Source organism: Molothrus ater, chromosome 11 (genome assembly GCF_012460135.2).
Source record: "Molothrus ater isolate BHLD 08-10-18 breed brown headed cowbird chromosome 11, BPBGC_Mater_1.1, whole genome shotgun sequence".
Classification (NCBI taxonomy): domain Eukaryota; kingdom Metazoa; phylum Chordata; class Aves; order Passeriformes; family Icteridae; genus Molothrus; species Molothrus ater.
The window spans coordinates 3,077,064-3,094,019 of NC_050488.2; the positions used below are offsets into that span (position 1 = coordinate 3,077,064).

The following is a 16,956-nucleotide window of genomic DNA, read 5'->3' on the forward strand; positions in this document are numbered from 1 at the left end:
AGAGGGCTGGGAGCACAAACACAGCCTGACCCCCCTGGCACCAGGGAATAACCCACAGAAAGCCTGTTCTTGTCAGGAAAATTAATCCTCAACCACCTGAGGTTTGTGTCCAAAAAGGAGGCAGAGGAGTCCTGCAACTTCATGTTAATAAAGGGAGAGGCCATGGAGCATTTCCTATGGGGTCTCTCCATTTGTTAAAGGATGAAGCCTCCTTTATATCCCAATTTCCTGGCTGCATTTCCCTCTCTCTTTCCACATTGGCTGACACATGTGACAGGTACAGACTTCCCAAATCACCTAATACAGACCCTTTCTAATGTATCCCCCCTTTTTCTTTCCCTAAGGAATTTCTGCTTCCTCCCATTGCTTCATTCACATCTCAGCAACCAGCTTTGCCCACAGTTTGTTTGTACAGCCAGATCTCTCTCATTCCTTTCATTGATCAGTGGAATCCTCCCCATTGTTTCTTCCACCTCTCAGTACCCAGCTTTATTTACCAGACCCCCAGTTTGTTTGTACAGCCAGATCTCTCTCATTCCTTTCACTGATCAGTGGAATCCTCCCCATTGTCTCTTCCACCTCTCAGTACCCAGCTTTATTTACCAGACCCCCACAGTTTGTTTGTACAGCCAGATCTCTCTCATTCCTTTCACTGATCAGTGGAATCCTCCCCATTGTCTCTTCCACCTCTCAGTACCCAGCTTTATTTACCAGACCCCCAGTTTGTTTGTACAGCCAGATCTCTCTCATTCCTTTCACTGATCAGTGGAATCCTCCCCATTGTCTCTTCCACCTCTCAGTCCCCAGTTTTATTTACCAGACCCCCTGTTTGTTTTTAAAGCCAGATCTCTCTCATCCCTTCCCTCCTGAGCCCTGCTGAAGGCACGAGGGGCCGTGGCTTGGCTGTGCCCCTGTCCCCTGCCCTGTCCCTGCCTGTGGCTGCCAGGGCTGTGACACCAGTGCTGAGCAGTCCCACGTCACTGCTGCTGCCAAACTTAGCCCTGGCCCTGGAGGTGTCTGCCCAAATAGCTGCTGTTTGCTCCCCTGAGCATGGCATGCCTCAGCTGCAGACAGCTTCCAGCCCTGTGGCAAGAGGGCAGGGATGATTCATCCTGGAGAGCAGGGGAGGGAAGGGGATGGTGTCAGCCCCGGCTCTCAGTGCTCCTCAGAAGATGTTTTACAGCAATATTGAAGGAAAAGTGCTGTGCCTCTTCCAGAGTGGAATGGAGGGGGGATTGAGGGGCTGGATTAACCAGCACACTGCAATCCTTTGTCATGAACCACTGCTAGCAAGGAATTCTTGACTATCCTTAGGATTCTCTTCTTGTTTAATTGGAATAACACAAGAATGGTATTCCCTAATTCTCAAAGCCATGGAGCTCATATAAATATAATAGAAATACACCTATAAATAGAAATATATCTATAAATACAAATATAAATAGACCTATAAACATAAATATAAATAAATAGAAATATAAATAAATAGAAATATAAAGCCATGGAGCTCATCACAGTGTGAAAGGAGCCTCTCCATCAGCTGATAGCAGCACCTTGGGAGAAACAGGGGCCTGGTTGTGGCTTCTGGCACAGAGCAAAACAGCACAGAAGCACCAGGAGTGGCACAGTCAGAGAGGAGTGGAAAGGTTTTGTCAAAACCCATAGCACATTTTCCTTATTAGTGCCAGGCTTGGGTAGTCAAGATGAGAAAGAGCCTTTAAGAAAAGAATTTCATTTCCTGTCTTGCAGGCTGCTCTATAAGAGGGTGCCTCAGGGGCAAAAGCAGAATTTTTCATGAGTGTGTTGTGTATTAAAGTAAGAATTTCTCCCTACATGTGGGCCAGAGATATAAGAAAGGGTCATAGAAAAATTTGGCTTGGAGGGGACCTTAAAGCTCATCCAGTGCCACCCCTGCCATGGCAGGGACACCTCCCACTGTCCCAGGCTGCTCCAAGCCCCAGTGTCCAGCCTGGCCTTGGGCACTGCCAGGGATGCAGGGGCAGCCACAGCTGCTCTGGCCCATCCTCCCAGGGAACTATTCCTGATTCCCAATATCCCATCCATCCCTGCCCTCTGGCAGTGGCAGCCATTCCCTGTGTCCTGTCCCTCCATCCCTTGTCCCCAGTCCCTCTCCAGCTCTCCTGGAGCCCCTTCAGGCCCTGCCAGGGGCTCTGAGCTCTCCCTGGAGCCTTCTCCTCTCCAGGTGAGCACCCCCAGCTCTCCCAGCCTGGCTCCAGAGCAGAGGGCTCCAGCCCTCTCATCACTTTTGTGGCCTCCTTTTGACTTATTCCAACAGCTCCACCTCCTTTTGATGCTGGAGGCCCCAGGGCTGAACACTCCAGGCACCCAGCAGAGCACAAAAGCAAAAAATCAGAGCCCTGCCTAGGAGTGAGGCTGTGGCTGGGAGGTTCTTTCATTTCATTTCATTTCATTTCATTTCATTTCATTTCATTTCAGCAGCTGGAAGATGCCATTCCTCTCCCTGGGGCATCTCCTCCAGCAGCAGCCTCTGGCTGGGCAGGGAGCTGGGGGCACTGGGAGCTCAGCTGGGACAGGGTTTTCATCCCCAGCAGCTCCTGAAGCACTCCCTGCATGGCTCTGACTGTGCCAGGGACACAAAGGGACCCCAGCAAACCAGCCACGAGTGGGAGGGAAGGGCCAGCAGCAGGGAAGTGGTGGCTGGTTAGCAATTACATTTATATTTATATTTATATTTATATTTATATTTATATTTATATTTATATTTATATTTATATTTATATTTATATTTATATTTATAACTATAGCTATAGCTATAGTTATATTTCTATTTATAATTATAATTTTGTATTTATATATTTATATAATTTTTATATTTTATATATATTTGTATTTTTATTTATAGTATATTTATATTTATATATATTTTTTATATTTATATCATTTATATTTACACTTATTATACATATTTATAATTTATATTTTAAATTTTTACAAATTTAAATTTTTTTTAATTTTTAAATTTATATTCTATATTATAATTTCTATGTATAATCTTCCTATTTATATGTACTTTTGCTTTATATTTTTATTTATATTTATTTATGTCTATATTTTCTATATTTAGATATAAATAAATATAGAGATATTTTTATAGCTAGATTTATTAATAAAAATATAATAATATAATATAATATAATAATATATAATAATATATATAATATATAATATATAATAATGTATAAAATATATAATAATATATATAATATAATATATATGGCTGAGAGAAACTGAAGTTCCCTCTATATCTATATTTTTCTATATCTATATTTTATATAGATATTTAGATATGTCTATATTAATATATCTATGTATAGATATAACTATTTTATATATTGATTATATATTTAGATATTTATATAGCTATCTAAATATATATATATTTAAATCTAAATATATATATCTATTTACATAAATAGATATATAAAATATAGATATGAATAAATAGAGGCCCCAGGGAACTTCAGTTTCTCTCAGTCACAGATTTGCTGCATGACCTCAAACAAGTTGCTAAAGCTCCTCTTGTCTCTCCTTTCCCCAGTTCACATCAAGGGACATTTGTTTGCTCTGCCAGGGTAGCTGAGATTGTTTAATTCATCAGGGGAGTGTCATGTCCAGTACATGGATATAAACTAAAATACACAGAATGGGGTTTGCCCATTTCCTTTAATTTTTGAGAACAAAGTCAGTAGACAAAATCTTGTGCCCTTCAAAACCAAACAGAAACACAAATTTCTTTTTGTAAAATGTTACATAAACCTTAGTGGTTGTTCACTTTTATTGTATTATTTTCAATAATTCTGCAGATATTTCAGAAAAGGGCAGATAAAAAAGAGCTGGGTAAACACAGAGCTAGGTTTTTTACATTTCCCCCTCATATAATTTCAAAAATCCCCCAACCACAATTACGAAGTTTACCCTCCCACTTCCCTCCCCACAAAAAGAAAAAAAAAATCTGTTTTTTTTTTTTTTTTTTTTTTTGAATCAGTAAAGTGTTAAACAAATCAGCAATTAGGATCACACAGAGCATAGCAGTAACACCAGGGATGCTTTAGAGCACAGGTGAAATGTTCACAGCAGCACGGGGAGCAGCTCCTGGGCACAGCACAAACTTCCTGCACTCACACAAAGCACAGGGAACACTTTTTGTCCCACAGCAGTGTTTATCCTGATCCCAGCCATCCTTTAGGGTTTTAGCTTTTTTATTTTTCAATTCCTGTGCTGCATTAGTGCATGATCTAAACTCGAACCAGAGGGCTGGTTACTGCCTCCACATTTTGGTCAGACCCAACAATTCCTCTCTGGGCCTGGAACTCAAGGACACCTCACTGCCTCAGGCCCCAAAAAGTATAAATAAAAATGAGCTGGGAGGAGCAAACTGGGGGTAAATTACTTCATTACCTGCAGTTCTAATTGGAGCATTGACCCCTGCTCTGTGAATGGCCAAACTGATCATGGTGGGACAAACTCGTGCCATGGCCCCCCTTGGCTGCAGCCTCTGGAGGCTGTGGCTGCCCCAGCTGTGCCTGCTGAAGGCTTTCATCAATCCTCTTTAATAAAGGCTTTAATAAAGATTCTTAGGAGTCCTGAATCCAGGCCAAACACAACCTAAAGGTTCTCAGGAGCCTGAAATCCAGGCTGAGCACAACCTAAAGGTTCTCAGGTTCTCTCTCAGGTTCTCATTTCTTGTCCTGAAGTCCAGGCCCAGCACAACCTAAAGGTTCTCAGGAGTCTGAAATCCAGGCTGAGCACAACTTAAAAGGACTTAAAAGGTTATCAGGAGTCCCAAATCCAGGCCAAACACAACCTAAAGGTGTTCAGGTGTCCTGAAATCCAGGCTGAGAACAACCTAAAGGTGTTCAGGAGTCTGAAATCCAGGCTGAGCAGAATCCACCCAAAGGTCCTCAGGAGTTTGAAATCCAGGCCCAGCACAACTTAAAGGCTCTCAGGAGTCCCAAATCCAGGCCAAACACAACCTAAAGGTGTTCAGGAGTCTGAAATCCAGGCTGAGCACAACCTAAAGGTTCTTAGGAGTCCTGAAATCCAGGCCAAACACAACCTAAAGGTGTTCAGGAGTCTGAAATCCAGGCCAAACACAACCTAAAGGTGTTCAGGAGTCTGAAATCCAGGCCAAACACAACCTAAAGGTTCTCAGGAGCCTGAAATCCAGGCCAAACACAACCTAAAGGTTCTCAGGTTCTCTCTCAGGTTCTCATTTCTTGTCCTGAAATCCAGGCCCAGCATAACCTAAAGGTTCTCAGGAGTCCCAAATCCAGGCCAAACACAACCTAAAGGTGCTCAGGAGTCTGAAATCCAGGCTGAGCACAACCTAAAGGTTCTTAGGAGTCCTGAAATCCAGGCCAAACACAACCTGAAGGTTCTCAGGAGCCCTGAAATCCAGACCAAACACAACCTAAAGCTTCTCAAGTTCTCTCAGGTTCTCATTTCTTGGCCTGAAATCCAGGCTGAGCACAACCTAAAGGTGTTCAGGAGTCTAAACATGTAAATTCCTGAGGTCCAATCAAGCCAGCAAACCTAAAGCTTCTCAGGAGTTCTGAAATTCAGGCTGAGCACAACCCAAAGGTGCATCTCCCTTCACTGATCAGAAAATATCTTCACATTCTCTCTGGGAGGGACCATGACCCACCCCAGGGCCCACGTGTGGCTTTGGGGTCTTGGTTCTGCAGCCTGGGTGGGTGGAGAGAAAGCCCAGGAAAGGAGACTGGGTCACAAATATTCCTGACTTGTTGGGACTTCCAAAAATGTGAATTCCTAGATTTTGGAGCGTCAATGTCAATTCAGTTTTTTCATTGTATATAAATCAATGTGTGGGTTCAATTCTGGGAACGTTTCTCTCCCAGTTTTCCCATGGGACTGAGTTTTAGCTCCCTCTGAGGGAGGCACAAAATGATGATTCTGTGCCTTCCTAAATGCAGGTTTCTTCCAAATGTCCTGCCCCAAGCACCTCACAATGGAGACATGCAAACAAGACTTAGAGGATTTGAAGTCCTCTGCTAGGCTTCCACCTTGCCACACACAAAATAAACCCCTACAAATAAGATAAAGTAAAAATGAAATGGCTCTATTAGGTTTAATGAAGTGACTTGAGACAAAGCAGTTCCATAAAAATGCTTTTTTTTTTAAGAAGTAACAGCAAGAGCTCAGAGAAGTGCTGACTGCAGGTACAGTTCTAGCCAATATTAAGATATATTTAGTGATTTCTAGGGAAATATTTCCTTGGGAGAAGGTCAGGAGCCATTTCTGTTGCTTGCAACTCCAGGTGCTGTGTCTGAGCTCCAGTGGGTTGGAGTTGCAGAGAAGGCAGCAGGTTTTATGACATTTCTTCTGGGCTGTCTCTTGTCTCTGTTCCCAAATCCTGTGCAGTGCAGGATGCTGTTCCTCCACAGGTTTCTCACACAACCATCAAATAACAAAAACAAGCCAAGAAAAAATTGTCCAGAACAAATAACCATGTTTGGAATATTATCAGGTAAAAAAAAACCCACATGCTAAGACAGAGTTGAGGAGTTTTCATACTGGGGCATCTGCACACCTCCTGGAACAACCATCCAGCAGCTGGATCCACGTACAAAACCAGCTTCAAAGCCAGGGAGTCAGCCCAGAGCAGGGCCTGACTGACACACCCAGCGCCGCTCCCTCTGCACCACCGAGGGCTCACAGGAGCCCTGCGTGAGTCCCCTCCCTGCACCACACAGAAATGACCCCTCCTGGGGCTCCTCCATGCATCAAGGACATCACCCCAACTCCTGCTAAAGAAATCCTGCTCTGACTTCAAACTCCATCCCAGCAGGGCAGAGGAAGCAGTGCTTGATCTGAGGGGACCTGGGAAGGACCTTGAAGAGGAATCAGAACCCCCTGAATTGCAAGGATTGTCCAGCCCAGCTGCTGGCCCTGCACAGGACACCCCAAAGCCCACCCTGTGCCAGCAGAGGAGCTGGGTAGGGCTGCACTGTAGGATCCTGGATTCCTGTGCAGGGGAATGAGTTGTACAGACAGAGAGAGCCCTAAGCCTGCCCCTAAACCTGTTCTTTTCCCCTCAGGACATCTCCAGCTCTTTGAAATAACCTTGATCTCCTGTTGGAGGAGCACACACAAAAACACAGGTCACTCCAAGGAGTGGGAAGTGCTGGCCAAACTTCAGGAGGAGCCACCCATGGAGGAAAATGGAAAATGTTTGGGAGCACACCCTGACAGAGACCAGGAACTTACAGCAGCAAAATTCAGAGCCCTTCAGAACCAGCCTCTATCCAATCTTCAGGAAAACAGTGGCTCAGGATGGGCCCATTCCACATTTCCAGCCCTGCTGAAGCCAGTGGAGGGTGGAGGGAAGGAGATGGGAGCAGCTGAGGCGCTGCCAGCATCACCAAACTCGCCCTGAAAGGAGATTTCTTCCCAAGCAAACCACAGGACAGGCTGGTCCCCTTTATATACACACATGGACAGCTGAAATGGGCTGAAATGCTTACAGGTTAGAAGGTCTATACAACATTACACCTGCCACAAATCAAAGTAGAAAAGTTTTACAGCACATTATACAGGTCCCTCTAAAGTCTAAAAAAAAAAAACATTGACTGGAATCACCATATTACAAGAAGTCATCACTAACAGACCATATAATACTATTTCTTTTTCTTTTACAGAATCATTATGGATAGAGTAATTTAAAAAAATCACTTTTTAAACAAGTATACAATTTTCACTTTAAAATTAACTGGTTAATAAAATTCTGTGCAAAACAAGCCAGCCTCTATAATTAAGTGAATTTATTTATTTCTTTATACAAAAAAAAAATAAAACAAGGAAAAAAAAAAGTTCTTTCAGAAATGTGTCTCCTTTTCTGTGATGGTGGAAATGGTGCCATCTCCTTTCAGTTTGGCATCGCAGTCATTTATTGCTGCAATGTAGGCTCCTCCTCCGAGCTTGCCCCGCATTTTCAGGTCTGAGCTAGGTGTAATCAGCTTCCTGAATTTCTAGAAAATTGGAGAAATTGGAAATCATTATGTTTTTCTTGGCCACAGACACACCTCTCTTTAACAGATCCATTCCAAAAGTCTTTTCTCCTGCTTTTCTCATTTATTTCCCTGTTGTGAGCACACCCTCAGACCTGCAGGCTGCACAATTCTGGATAAATCCTGCCAGAGCAAAGAAGGTAAAGCTCAAACCAAAGTGAATTTTTATGCTGATTTAACAATCCCCTTTCATGAAGACTCTCAGCACTGTGTCTGTTCTACAGGTACATTTTCCTTCTCATTTTATCATCAATGATGTCCACTGGGAAAAACAAATAAACCAGAGACAGCTACGGTGTATTGAGCTGTGCTGGGGCAAAATCTACTTTCACTTTTCTAGCAATGACATCCACAGCAAGGTTGCTGCTCACAGCAGGAAGTTGGCTCCTCAAGAAGCTCCCAGCTGGGATTCAAAGAATCCTCTTGTCATCCTGGCAGGGAAAAGATAACGACCTGTCTGCAGTGCTGCAGCTCCAGCAAAGTCTGCTCACCAGGCAGGGACAGGTGAATTGAGGAAATATTGAATGTTTAGATTTGTGCAGACCTCCTTTTTTGCCTCTCTGAGACAACTTAATGATGGACAATTCAGTTTTCGTTTATATACCCAGTGAAGATTTCCTAGGCTCTCCAGGCTGTGTTTAATCAGCTGAGCAGAGTCTGCAGTGTGGACAAAACGAGGCTTTTCTGCAATGTTGGAATCCCAAATGGCTGGAAAAGGCTTTGTAGTTTTGTTTCTTCCACTATTGCTTCCTTCACTGCCTTTCTTTGGAGCTCCCACAAAAACGAGCAACTTCCAAGCTTATATTTGATAATAACCTCAGCCTAGACCTGAGCTAACCTGACAACAAATGTCAGAAAATTCCACTGAATCTCTTTATTTGCCTGAGTTTCTCATTTAGAGAACTGAAATTAGGAAAACAGTCCAGAAAATGGGAATGTGGGCAACGCAGCTCTTGGAGAAAATCCTGGCAGCACAAATATAAACCATGGAAAAGGGAATGGCTGGTACAAACCTTGAGGGATTTGGGTGATGTTACAGACATTTTAAGCTACAAATTGTGCTGGGACAGAGCACCTTAAATTGGTTGGTTTACCACTGGCAGCAAAAACCCAACAGGAATTCAGAACAAAGCACAGAATGTTTAGAATTCTCTTTCCAGCAGTGGCTGAGAGCCCTAAGGCAGGGAACAGGGATGTGGCACTGCTGTTGTGATTAAAGGATGCAGGTGAGTGTTGGAACTCAGGACATCCCTCTGGCTGGCCTGGGTGGCTCAAAGCCCTGCCAGGGGGCTCAGAGACCCTGGCACAGAGCCCAAGACCCCTGTGCCTTTGATTATGACCCATGGAAGAAATTGCCAACCTTATATGAAGGATCACAAGCCACGAAAGTCTAAGTAGAATAATAACCAGTTTGTCACAGGGTGAAAAATAGATTTTTGGGGTTTTTAGAATGGGGTTCAGGGGGCAAGGTGGAGGGATCTGGGCTGTGTCCAGCCTTTCTCCTTCTTGGCCTCCATCTTCTGCTGTGATGGTGGCACTTTGGATTGGTATAGAGTAGAAGCTCACTGTCTAACATAGGTGATGGGTATTGGGAAGTAATTGTACATAAAAAGTATAAAGTATAAAAAGATAACACTGCCCTGAGGGTGATCTGTGTGCCTCTGTCTGACCTGCTGAAAGAATTTTATAGATAAGAAACAATAAACAACCTTGAGACCGAGAAATTAAGAGCTCTGACTCCTTCTTTGACCGCCAGGCTGGGAAAAGAGACTTTCCAACACATCTTGAGGTCACTGTGAGCAGCAGAACTTCTGAGAGATGAGGAGTCCCACCCCCTTCCCAGCTCTTTCTGCAGCATCACTGCTCTGCAGCTCTCTCTCACCTCCATGAAGGTGCCCTCTGTCTTCCAGAGCTTGATGCAGATCCACAGCGGGATGCAGACCATGGAGGAGAGCGCCATCATCCACCCGATGCCGTAGCCCCAGTCAGGGTAGATGTACACATTGTTGTACTTCAGGGGCTTGTATTTCACCAGGAAAAAGATGAAAATTCCCTGAAACAGGCAGAGATATTTTGTCAGAGGTATTTGGGCAAACCCTGCGTGTGTAACAAGGATTTGGCTGAGTTTTTAGGCCAGGCCAGGCTCCCTAAGGAGGGAGAGCAGAGGGAAGCTCTTCACTCACAGCAAAAAACCCACCAGCAACATCCTCTTTTCTGTACAGCTTAAATAACACATCTCCTGCCCTGCAGAAACGAGCAACCTTTCAAGTTTAATCCTATTTACCTCTTGATGACAATAAACCCAGCACTTTGATGGCAAACAGCACCTGGGCAGGAAAGATTAAGTTTTGCTACAGTGAACCAGCTGTGATTAAATAACATGAGCTGGGTTCTCTCCAACCTGTCAGGATGAAAAATGAAAGCCAAAATTTTTGAAGTTGCTTTAATCCACTGTGTGTATCTGCAGTTCCAATGCTTTCATCCTGCCAAAAACCCCTAAAAAATCTGTCTCAATCTCTAATCAAGCAGCTTGGACCATTTCAATGTATGAAATAGAGAAAAGCTACCATGTAATTTTCTCCAAAGTGGTGAAACGAGTGCACAAGAGCAACTGGTATAGAGGTCATTTCAGATTTGGTGCAAATGGGTCAGAAACGTTCCTAAGTTTGCAAATGGGAGCCTGGATCTCGAGGTGCCCCAGCTGCTGTGGTTTGCAGTTGCCATCACTGGAGGGTTACACAGCTGGAAGGGGTTTTGGCATCTCATCCTCAATTTTAAGGGCAATCAGCTCATGCTGCTTTTGGAACTTTGTCCCTGTGATGCTGCCACAGCTCTGCAGAGCTGGCACCAGCTTCCTTGCCCTCCTTTATGCCCATGGGATGGGCTTTTGGCCTCTCTACCACTTTTAAAAGTAAAAAATGTCTTGTCTCCTTTGGAAAATGTCCACTGCCCCCAAAGAGAAAGGAGAAGGGAGGAGAAAGCAGCAAAGGACCCAGCACAAGCCTGGAGGAGCTTGGGCTGTGTGTTGGCACACAAAGTGCACCAAGTACAGAGAAAAACATCTCTCTTGTTCTGGCAAATGTTCATTTAGGGCCCTGGCATTATTTTTGTCCCTATGATTGTACATACGAGGGTTTTTCACTGAATATTTAACAATTTTACAGATCTTTAACAATTTTACAGGTCCTGCAGAGCGTTTTTTATTTGAAATACATGCTACAAATCAATAAGCATTTCTCTCAATTGTTAGCAGCAGCAAAAATAGAAAAAAAAAATTTCCAGAACCCCCTCTTTATATCTAAAACAAGTGTTTTGGACATTCTGTACTTACTGCACAAATACCTGGAGTTAGGACCATCCAGCACCACTTAATCAACGACACAGGTTTGTACCCAATCATGTCTTCAATGTTCTCATAAAAGCGATTGCTGCCTGCCCAAAACCAAAGGAAAAGCAGATGTAGAGTGCACATGGAAGGGGTTGTGCAGGTCAGGATGTAAAGCAGGGAAAGACAGACAGGGGAAGGCTGAAGCTGCTCCTCTTTCCCTGGAAAACTCCTCCCTGCCATCTGCCCTGTGCTCATGGCAGGGGTTGATCTGCAATTCCTGCTGCTATAAAACTTCTGGTGCTGTAAAAGTTTTATTTCATACAGATCATTGTATCTCTTATGAGAGAGGGAGATTTCATTAGTGTGGCACAAGCTGTCACAGAAATATGAACAATTTGTTTGGTATTACTCTCCTTTTTCCTCCACACCTTGAGTTTTGCTTTCCTTCAGAGCAAGTATAAACCTAATATATTCTGCTTAGTTGGTTTATTCTCTTTGTTGTGGGATCAGGCTGTAAACAACCCCAGTCAAAGAGTATCTATTTTATATATAAATATAAATATAATTTATATAGGTAAATATATTTAGATACTCATGTGTGAACCCAAGGATAGCTGAGCACATGTGATCTGCAGTTCTATGGTGCTTTACAAAGTGAAATTATCCAGAGTGAGCATTTTTGTGGACAAAAAGGCATTTATGATTTTTTTGGGGGGGGGGAATGGGAATGTGGAAGATCCCATTCCATAAGGGTGCAAGGTTCTCACTTTGCTTTTATGCAAATAGAAAACTTTGATAAGAAAAGCAGAGCAATTTTCATCACTCACCATACACCCAGCCTATGCAGACACACTCAAATATGGCCACAAAGAGCAGGCACATCCCACTGGCTGCATAGGAGTCAAAGAGCTGGAACACATACATCCCACCCTGGAAGAGAAAATAGGAAAGGGAAAAAAAACTTGGGTTGGCACCAGTGGGAATATTTCATAGCAAATCTCTTTTAATTGCACTGTCAAGCTGTTGGCTCCCTGGCAAGCTTCCTATTCAAGTTGGTTCCTTCTTGAAGAAAGAATATTCATTTCTTGGTTTGTTTTTTTACTCTGCACTTCTTTCAGAGCGGTAAATCTGGAGTGAGAGAAGTAAATTTGATTTTTTTTTCCCAAAAATGCTCTCCCACCTCCCTACCTTTACCTCTGTTTTTTTTATCACATCAAGCTGTAGAAATTCCCAGGTGATTCTGACCTCCAGACCCTGGTTCTGTGTCTGTGTTATTAATATGTAAAATAATTAATTAAAATGTGGGGAAAGAAGGTAAAATCTGTAGCTACCAAAATCCCTCTCTGATGGTGTAGGGACTACAAAAGGAGTAAAATGACCCAAAAAGTGTGAATGCAGCTCACAGACTTGAAGCCACATGACTGAAACAAGTCTTTATTATTTGTCACAAAGAAAAAGAAATAAGAATCATCCAATCAATAACATTAGGGCTAAAATAATTAAAATTATATGGATAATATTGCACTTTTTATGTGAGACACAATCATTTATGACATCTGTATTTAATATTGAAAAAATGAGAAGGAGGAGTTCACAAGAGAGCATTTCAAGGGAAAGGAATTCCAAGGAATGAAAGAGGGAATTGATGAGCTCCTCAGCTGGAATGTAATATTTTTTGGGGAGCTCATGTGATCCATTACATCAGACAACTTTCTGCAGGTGGAAGAGAATCCTAAAAAGAGGGGAAAAAATGGAATTTCTTCAGCAAAGTCATCATGGTGAGGCTCAGCAAATCCCTGAGCAAAATGCAAATTTAGAAATCAACCAACTAAGACAGTAAAACAAAACTCCTGCATGGACATTCCTGCAGTTTGCACAACCTGCTTCCCTTTCACTCCTCAAGTTCATATTTCTTTTAGCCTGTATATCTTCATATCTCTCAGTGCTCTGTTCAGCATGTGCCCTGTGGAGAAGTTATTCCAAGATTTCCCATTTTGCATAGCAAAGATGATTTATTTCACTGACAATTAGAATGATTTACAGGTAAATATAAAATCAATAAGTAGATAAAATTTCTGTCCAATGCATTATTTCACACAGAGCATCATATCTCTTATCAGAGAGGGAGATTTGATTAGTGTAATTAAATATTAATGTTGCAAATTCCAGATTATTCCAAGTTGGAAGGGACACAAAATTTCTGCTCAGAGATTGGCTGCACTGATTGACATGGCTGATGATCTGGAAACCAAAGATGGTTTCATTTTCTCTTTTCACTTCATCTTTATTGTACTTTCCATCCAAAATGTGGCTGTTCCTGCCCAGGGTAAGCAAGCAGAACCCATGATCAATGTGTCAATCAGCTGCACTGATTGACATGGCCTGGTGATCTGGAAACCAAAGATGGTTTGATTTTCTCTTTTCACTTTACTTCATCTTCTTTATTGCTCTTTCCATCCAAAATGTGGCTGTTCCTGCCCAGGGTGAGCAAGCAGGAACCACAATGAGTGTGTGTGGCTGGCTGGTGCAAAGCAGATGGAATTTCCTTGGCTGGGCTGTGTGTTTCTGATTAAAACATCTCCTGAGCTCAGCTGATAAAACAAGGCCACTTCTCCCATTTCAGTTGTTACACAGGAGCTGAGAACAGTCTCTCAAGTATTTTGTTGCCACATTCCTGACAGGGAATTATGTCTGTGGCAAAGGTTTTTGTGCTTTATCTGTGGTGATTATAATCACAAGTTCTTTCCTTCTGAGCAGTACAGGAAAAGCAGGGGAAAAAGTGGGGGAGAAAGCGATGGGGAGAAAGGGCTGCATCTGATTCCAGTGATATCAAAAGGCTAATTAATTACTTTATTGTCACCATGATATTTCCTGAAAAATCCCTTTGCCAGGATTTTCTCCTGAGAAGCCTCAGAGGAAAAAAAAAAATCAATAATTATCTGCTGCTGTGGAATGCAACAGGTGCATCTTTTTGGGTGGTCCATGTTGGTTGTTTCTAATTAATGGCCAATCACAGTCAGCTGCCTCAGACTCTCTCAGAGTCACAAGATTTTATTATCATGCCATTCCATTCCTTTCAAGCCTTCTGATGAATCCTTTCTTCTATTCTTTTAGTACAGTTTTAATATATCATTTTCTTTTAATATAATATATATCATAAAATAATAAATCAGCCTTCTGAAACATGGAGTCAGATCCTCATCTCTTCCCTCGTCCTGGGACCCCTGTGAACACCACCACACTTTATTAGACTATATTATTCTATATTATATTACACTACCTCTAAACTGAGTTTTTCTATACACTATATTATTCTATATTATATTACACTACATCTAAACTGAGTTTTTCTATACACTATATTATTCTATATTATATTACACTACATCTAAACTGAGTCTGCACAAGCACCCAGCTCAACTCAACTGCACAGAATCCTGTGACTGTGAGCCAACAATCCCAACACACACACACAGACCTGGCCCTGAGAGGCCAAGCCAACAAAACCCCATCACTTTAGGTAAGCAATCTCCACACTGCATTCCACTTTGGCACAACACAGGCACAGCAAACGAGACAAGAATTGTTTTGATCACTCTTTTCTGTGCTCCTCTCAGGTTCAGAGGCTGTGCATCCCTCTGGGCAGGGCAGCTCTCACCTCAGTTAACATGATGAGGCCGAGGAAGTAGGAGATGACGGAGAGGCCGAGGATGAGCAGCTCCCTCCTGTAGCCCCTGCGGAACACCTTGGGGTACATGTCCACCACGGCTGTCACGATGCTTTCCACACACACAAACTGCAACAAAGGACAGCCAAGATCCAGTCACATCTGTCTCCTCTGCTGCTGGCACTGGGATTTGCCACCTAACACTTTAAATATCCTCCTGTGTTTTCATCACAGAGGGTAGGTGATCCCTGGCCATGCTCCAAGCTCAAGCTGAGAGGAACATCTCCAAATTTAAAAGTCCAAAGTTATGGATTTCCACCAAATTCAAACAGTTGGATTCTCTAATATTATAATATATATAATATAATATATTCCCTAATATTATCTCAGACTGCATTTGCTCGGTAGCAGGTGGACTAAATGAAAATTAAACCTTTCAAATGTGGCTTGAATGGGAATAAATAATGTACAAAGCCTTCATTGGGATCATGTCACTCCAGGCACTTTTGCCAATTTTGCCATGCATGCTCCAACCTGCTAAAGGAGCAGCAGGGTTTGGGGGAAGTACTCTCCATTTACCAGAAGAGAAAAGTTGAGTGCCCAAGGCAGGCACCCCTAACAAAGGAGGCCAGGAACATGTTCAGTGTCTTTAAACATCAAAAAGAGCAAAAAGCCTGAGCTTCTGACTCAGGGCTCTGGAGCAAGGTTTCTAAAACAGGCTAATTCTAACCTAGTCAGAGGTCTATGAAAAGTCAAAAAATACAGTGTTCTTCTTAGGCAATGGAAATGGAACCAGAACAACCTATATGGTTACTAGCAACATATCCCTAAAACCTATTCCCTTATAAAGAATTATTCCCATTAATCATCATATAGACAGTAACAGTATCCTTAAAATAGAAGCCCTCTTAGTATCACCACCTGGAAATTTACTATATATATATATATATATATATGAATTTACATCAGCTTTTAAACATATATGCCTGAAAAAAACCAAATTAACTCCCCAAAATAGACATTGGAACAGTCAAGAGCAAAATCCAGGAACTGCTCTCTTAAAAAAAAAAAAAAGACTTTAAAGAACTTGTTAGATCATTAAAAAGAGCAGTTATTAAAATATTAAATTTAAGGATTGGAAATGTCATGCAGAATGAGCACTGCTGAGCTGTAGAATCATAAACTTTCTGCACCCAGTCTTGCCAAGGGCTGAGCCTGCATGCTAAAAATCTCAGGCACTTCACATTTTTCTTTGAGCAGCTTCTGTAATTTTTACAGTCACACAAGGACAACGACTTCTGTGCTGCCCCTTTGCTGCAGGATATGACTGCACATTCCTTGCCGTGGTATCTTGCAGTAAAAATACACCATAGAAAATTACATTATCCCTATCTGATATTCAGCTTCAAAATTCATTGCCAAGTGCTTTAAGAATGGGCTGGTATTTTACTGAAGCGTGAATTTTAATCAGCCCTGTTGATGTTCAGACTGATTTCTCTGTTAATAATGAGAGCTGGAGTAAGGCTGAACCAGCCTTTGCAGGGAATCATGAAGGAATATCCAGCATCACAATTAAGATTTAAAATAGCAGAGAATCAAGTTAGGGTTCGGTCTTTCATCAGGCTGATGCTGTTTAGGGGTGATTTAGGTGGAACAAAAAGCTGAAGCTCATTGCAGTGGGGTTTGTTTCATACCTGACTGTCCAAACCCAGGAAGATGAGCATCATGAAGAACAGAGCTGCCCACAGAGGAGACAGAGGCATCATGGTGACAGCTTTAGGGTAAGCAATGAATGCAAGCCCTGGTCCTGAAAAGGAGAAAAGAAATGAAAAGTTTATTCTTGTGTGGGTGTTTGGGATGGAGTTCAGCTCCTCCAGAGCAGCCTGAGCTGT

The 16,956-nt window shown here is 42.5% G+C and overlaps 1 protein-coding gene across 5 annotated transcripts in view; it reads right to left on the minus strand.

Moving 5' to 3' along the window:
* Positions 1–3,686: 3,686 nt before the first annotated feature.
* Positions 3,687–16,956, minus strand: part of SLC6A11 (solute carrier family 6 member 11) — a 106,435-nt gene continuing 93,165 nt past the window's right edge. For 2 of the 5 annotated variants that reach the window (XM_036390852.2, XM_036390853.2), the window contains exons 10-16: positions 16,759–16,871; positions 15,056–15,193; positions 12,225–12,327; positions 11,401–11,501; positions 9,952–10,122; positions 5,575–8,030; positions 3,687–5,515 (exon numbers count right to left, since the gene is read on the minus strand). In XM_036390852.2, the coding sequence (XP_036246745.1) occupies positions 7,878–8,030; positions 9,952–10,122; positions 11,401–11,501; positions 12,225–12,327; positions 15,056–15,193; positions 16,759–16,871 (779 nt within the window). In that variant the 3' untranslated portion in view covers positions 3,687–5,515; positions 5,575–7,877. The remainder of the gene's footprint in view (positions 5,516–5,574; positions 8,031–9,951; positions 10,123–11,400; positions 11,502–12,224; positions 12,328–15,055; positions 15,194–16,758; positions 16,872–16,956) is intronic. The other 3 variants (XM_054516016.1, XM_054516015.1, XM_054516014.1) reach the window with 3 other exon arrangements.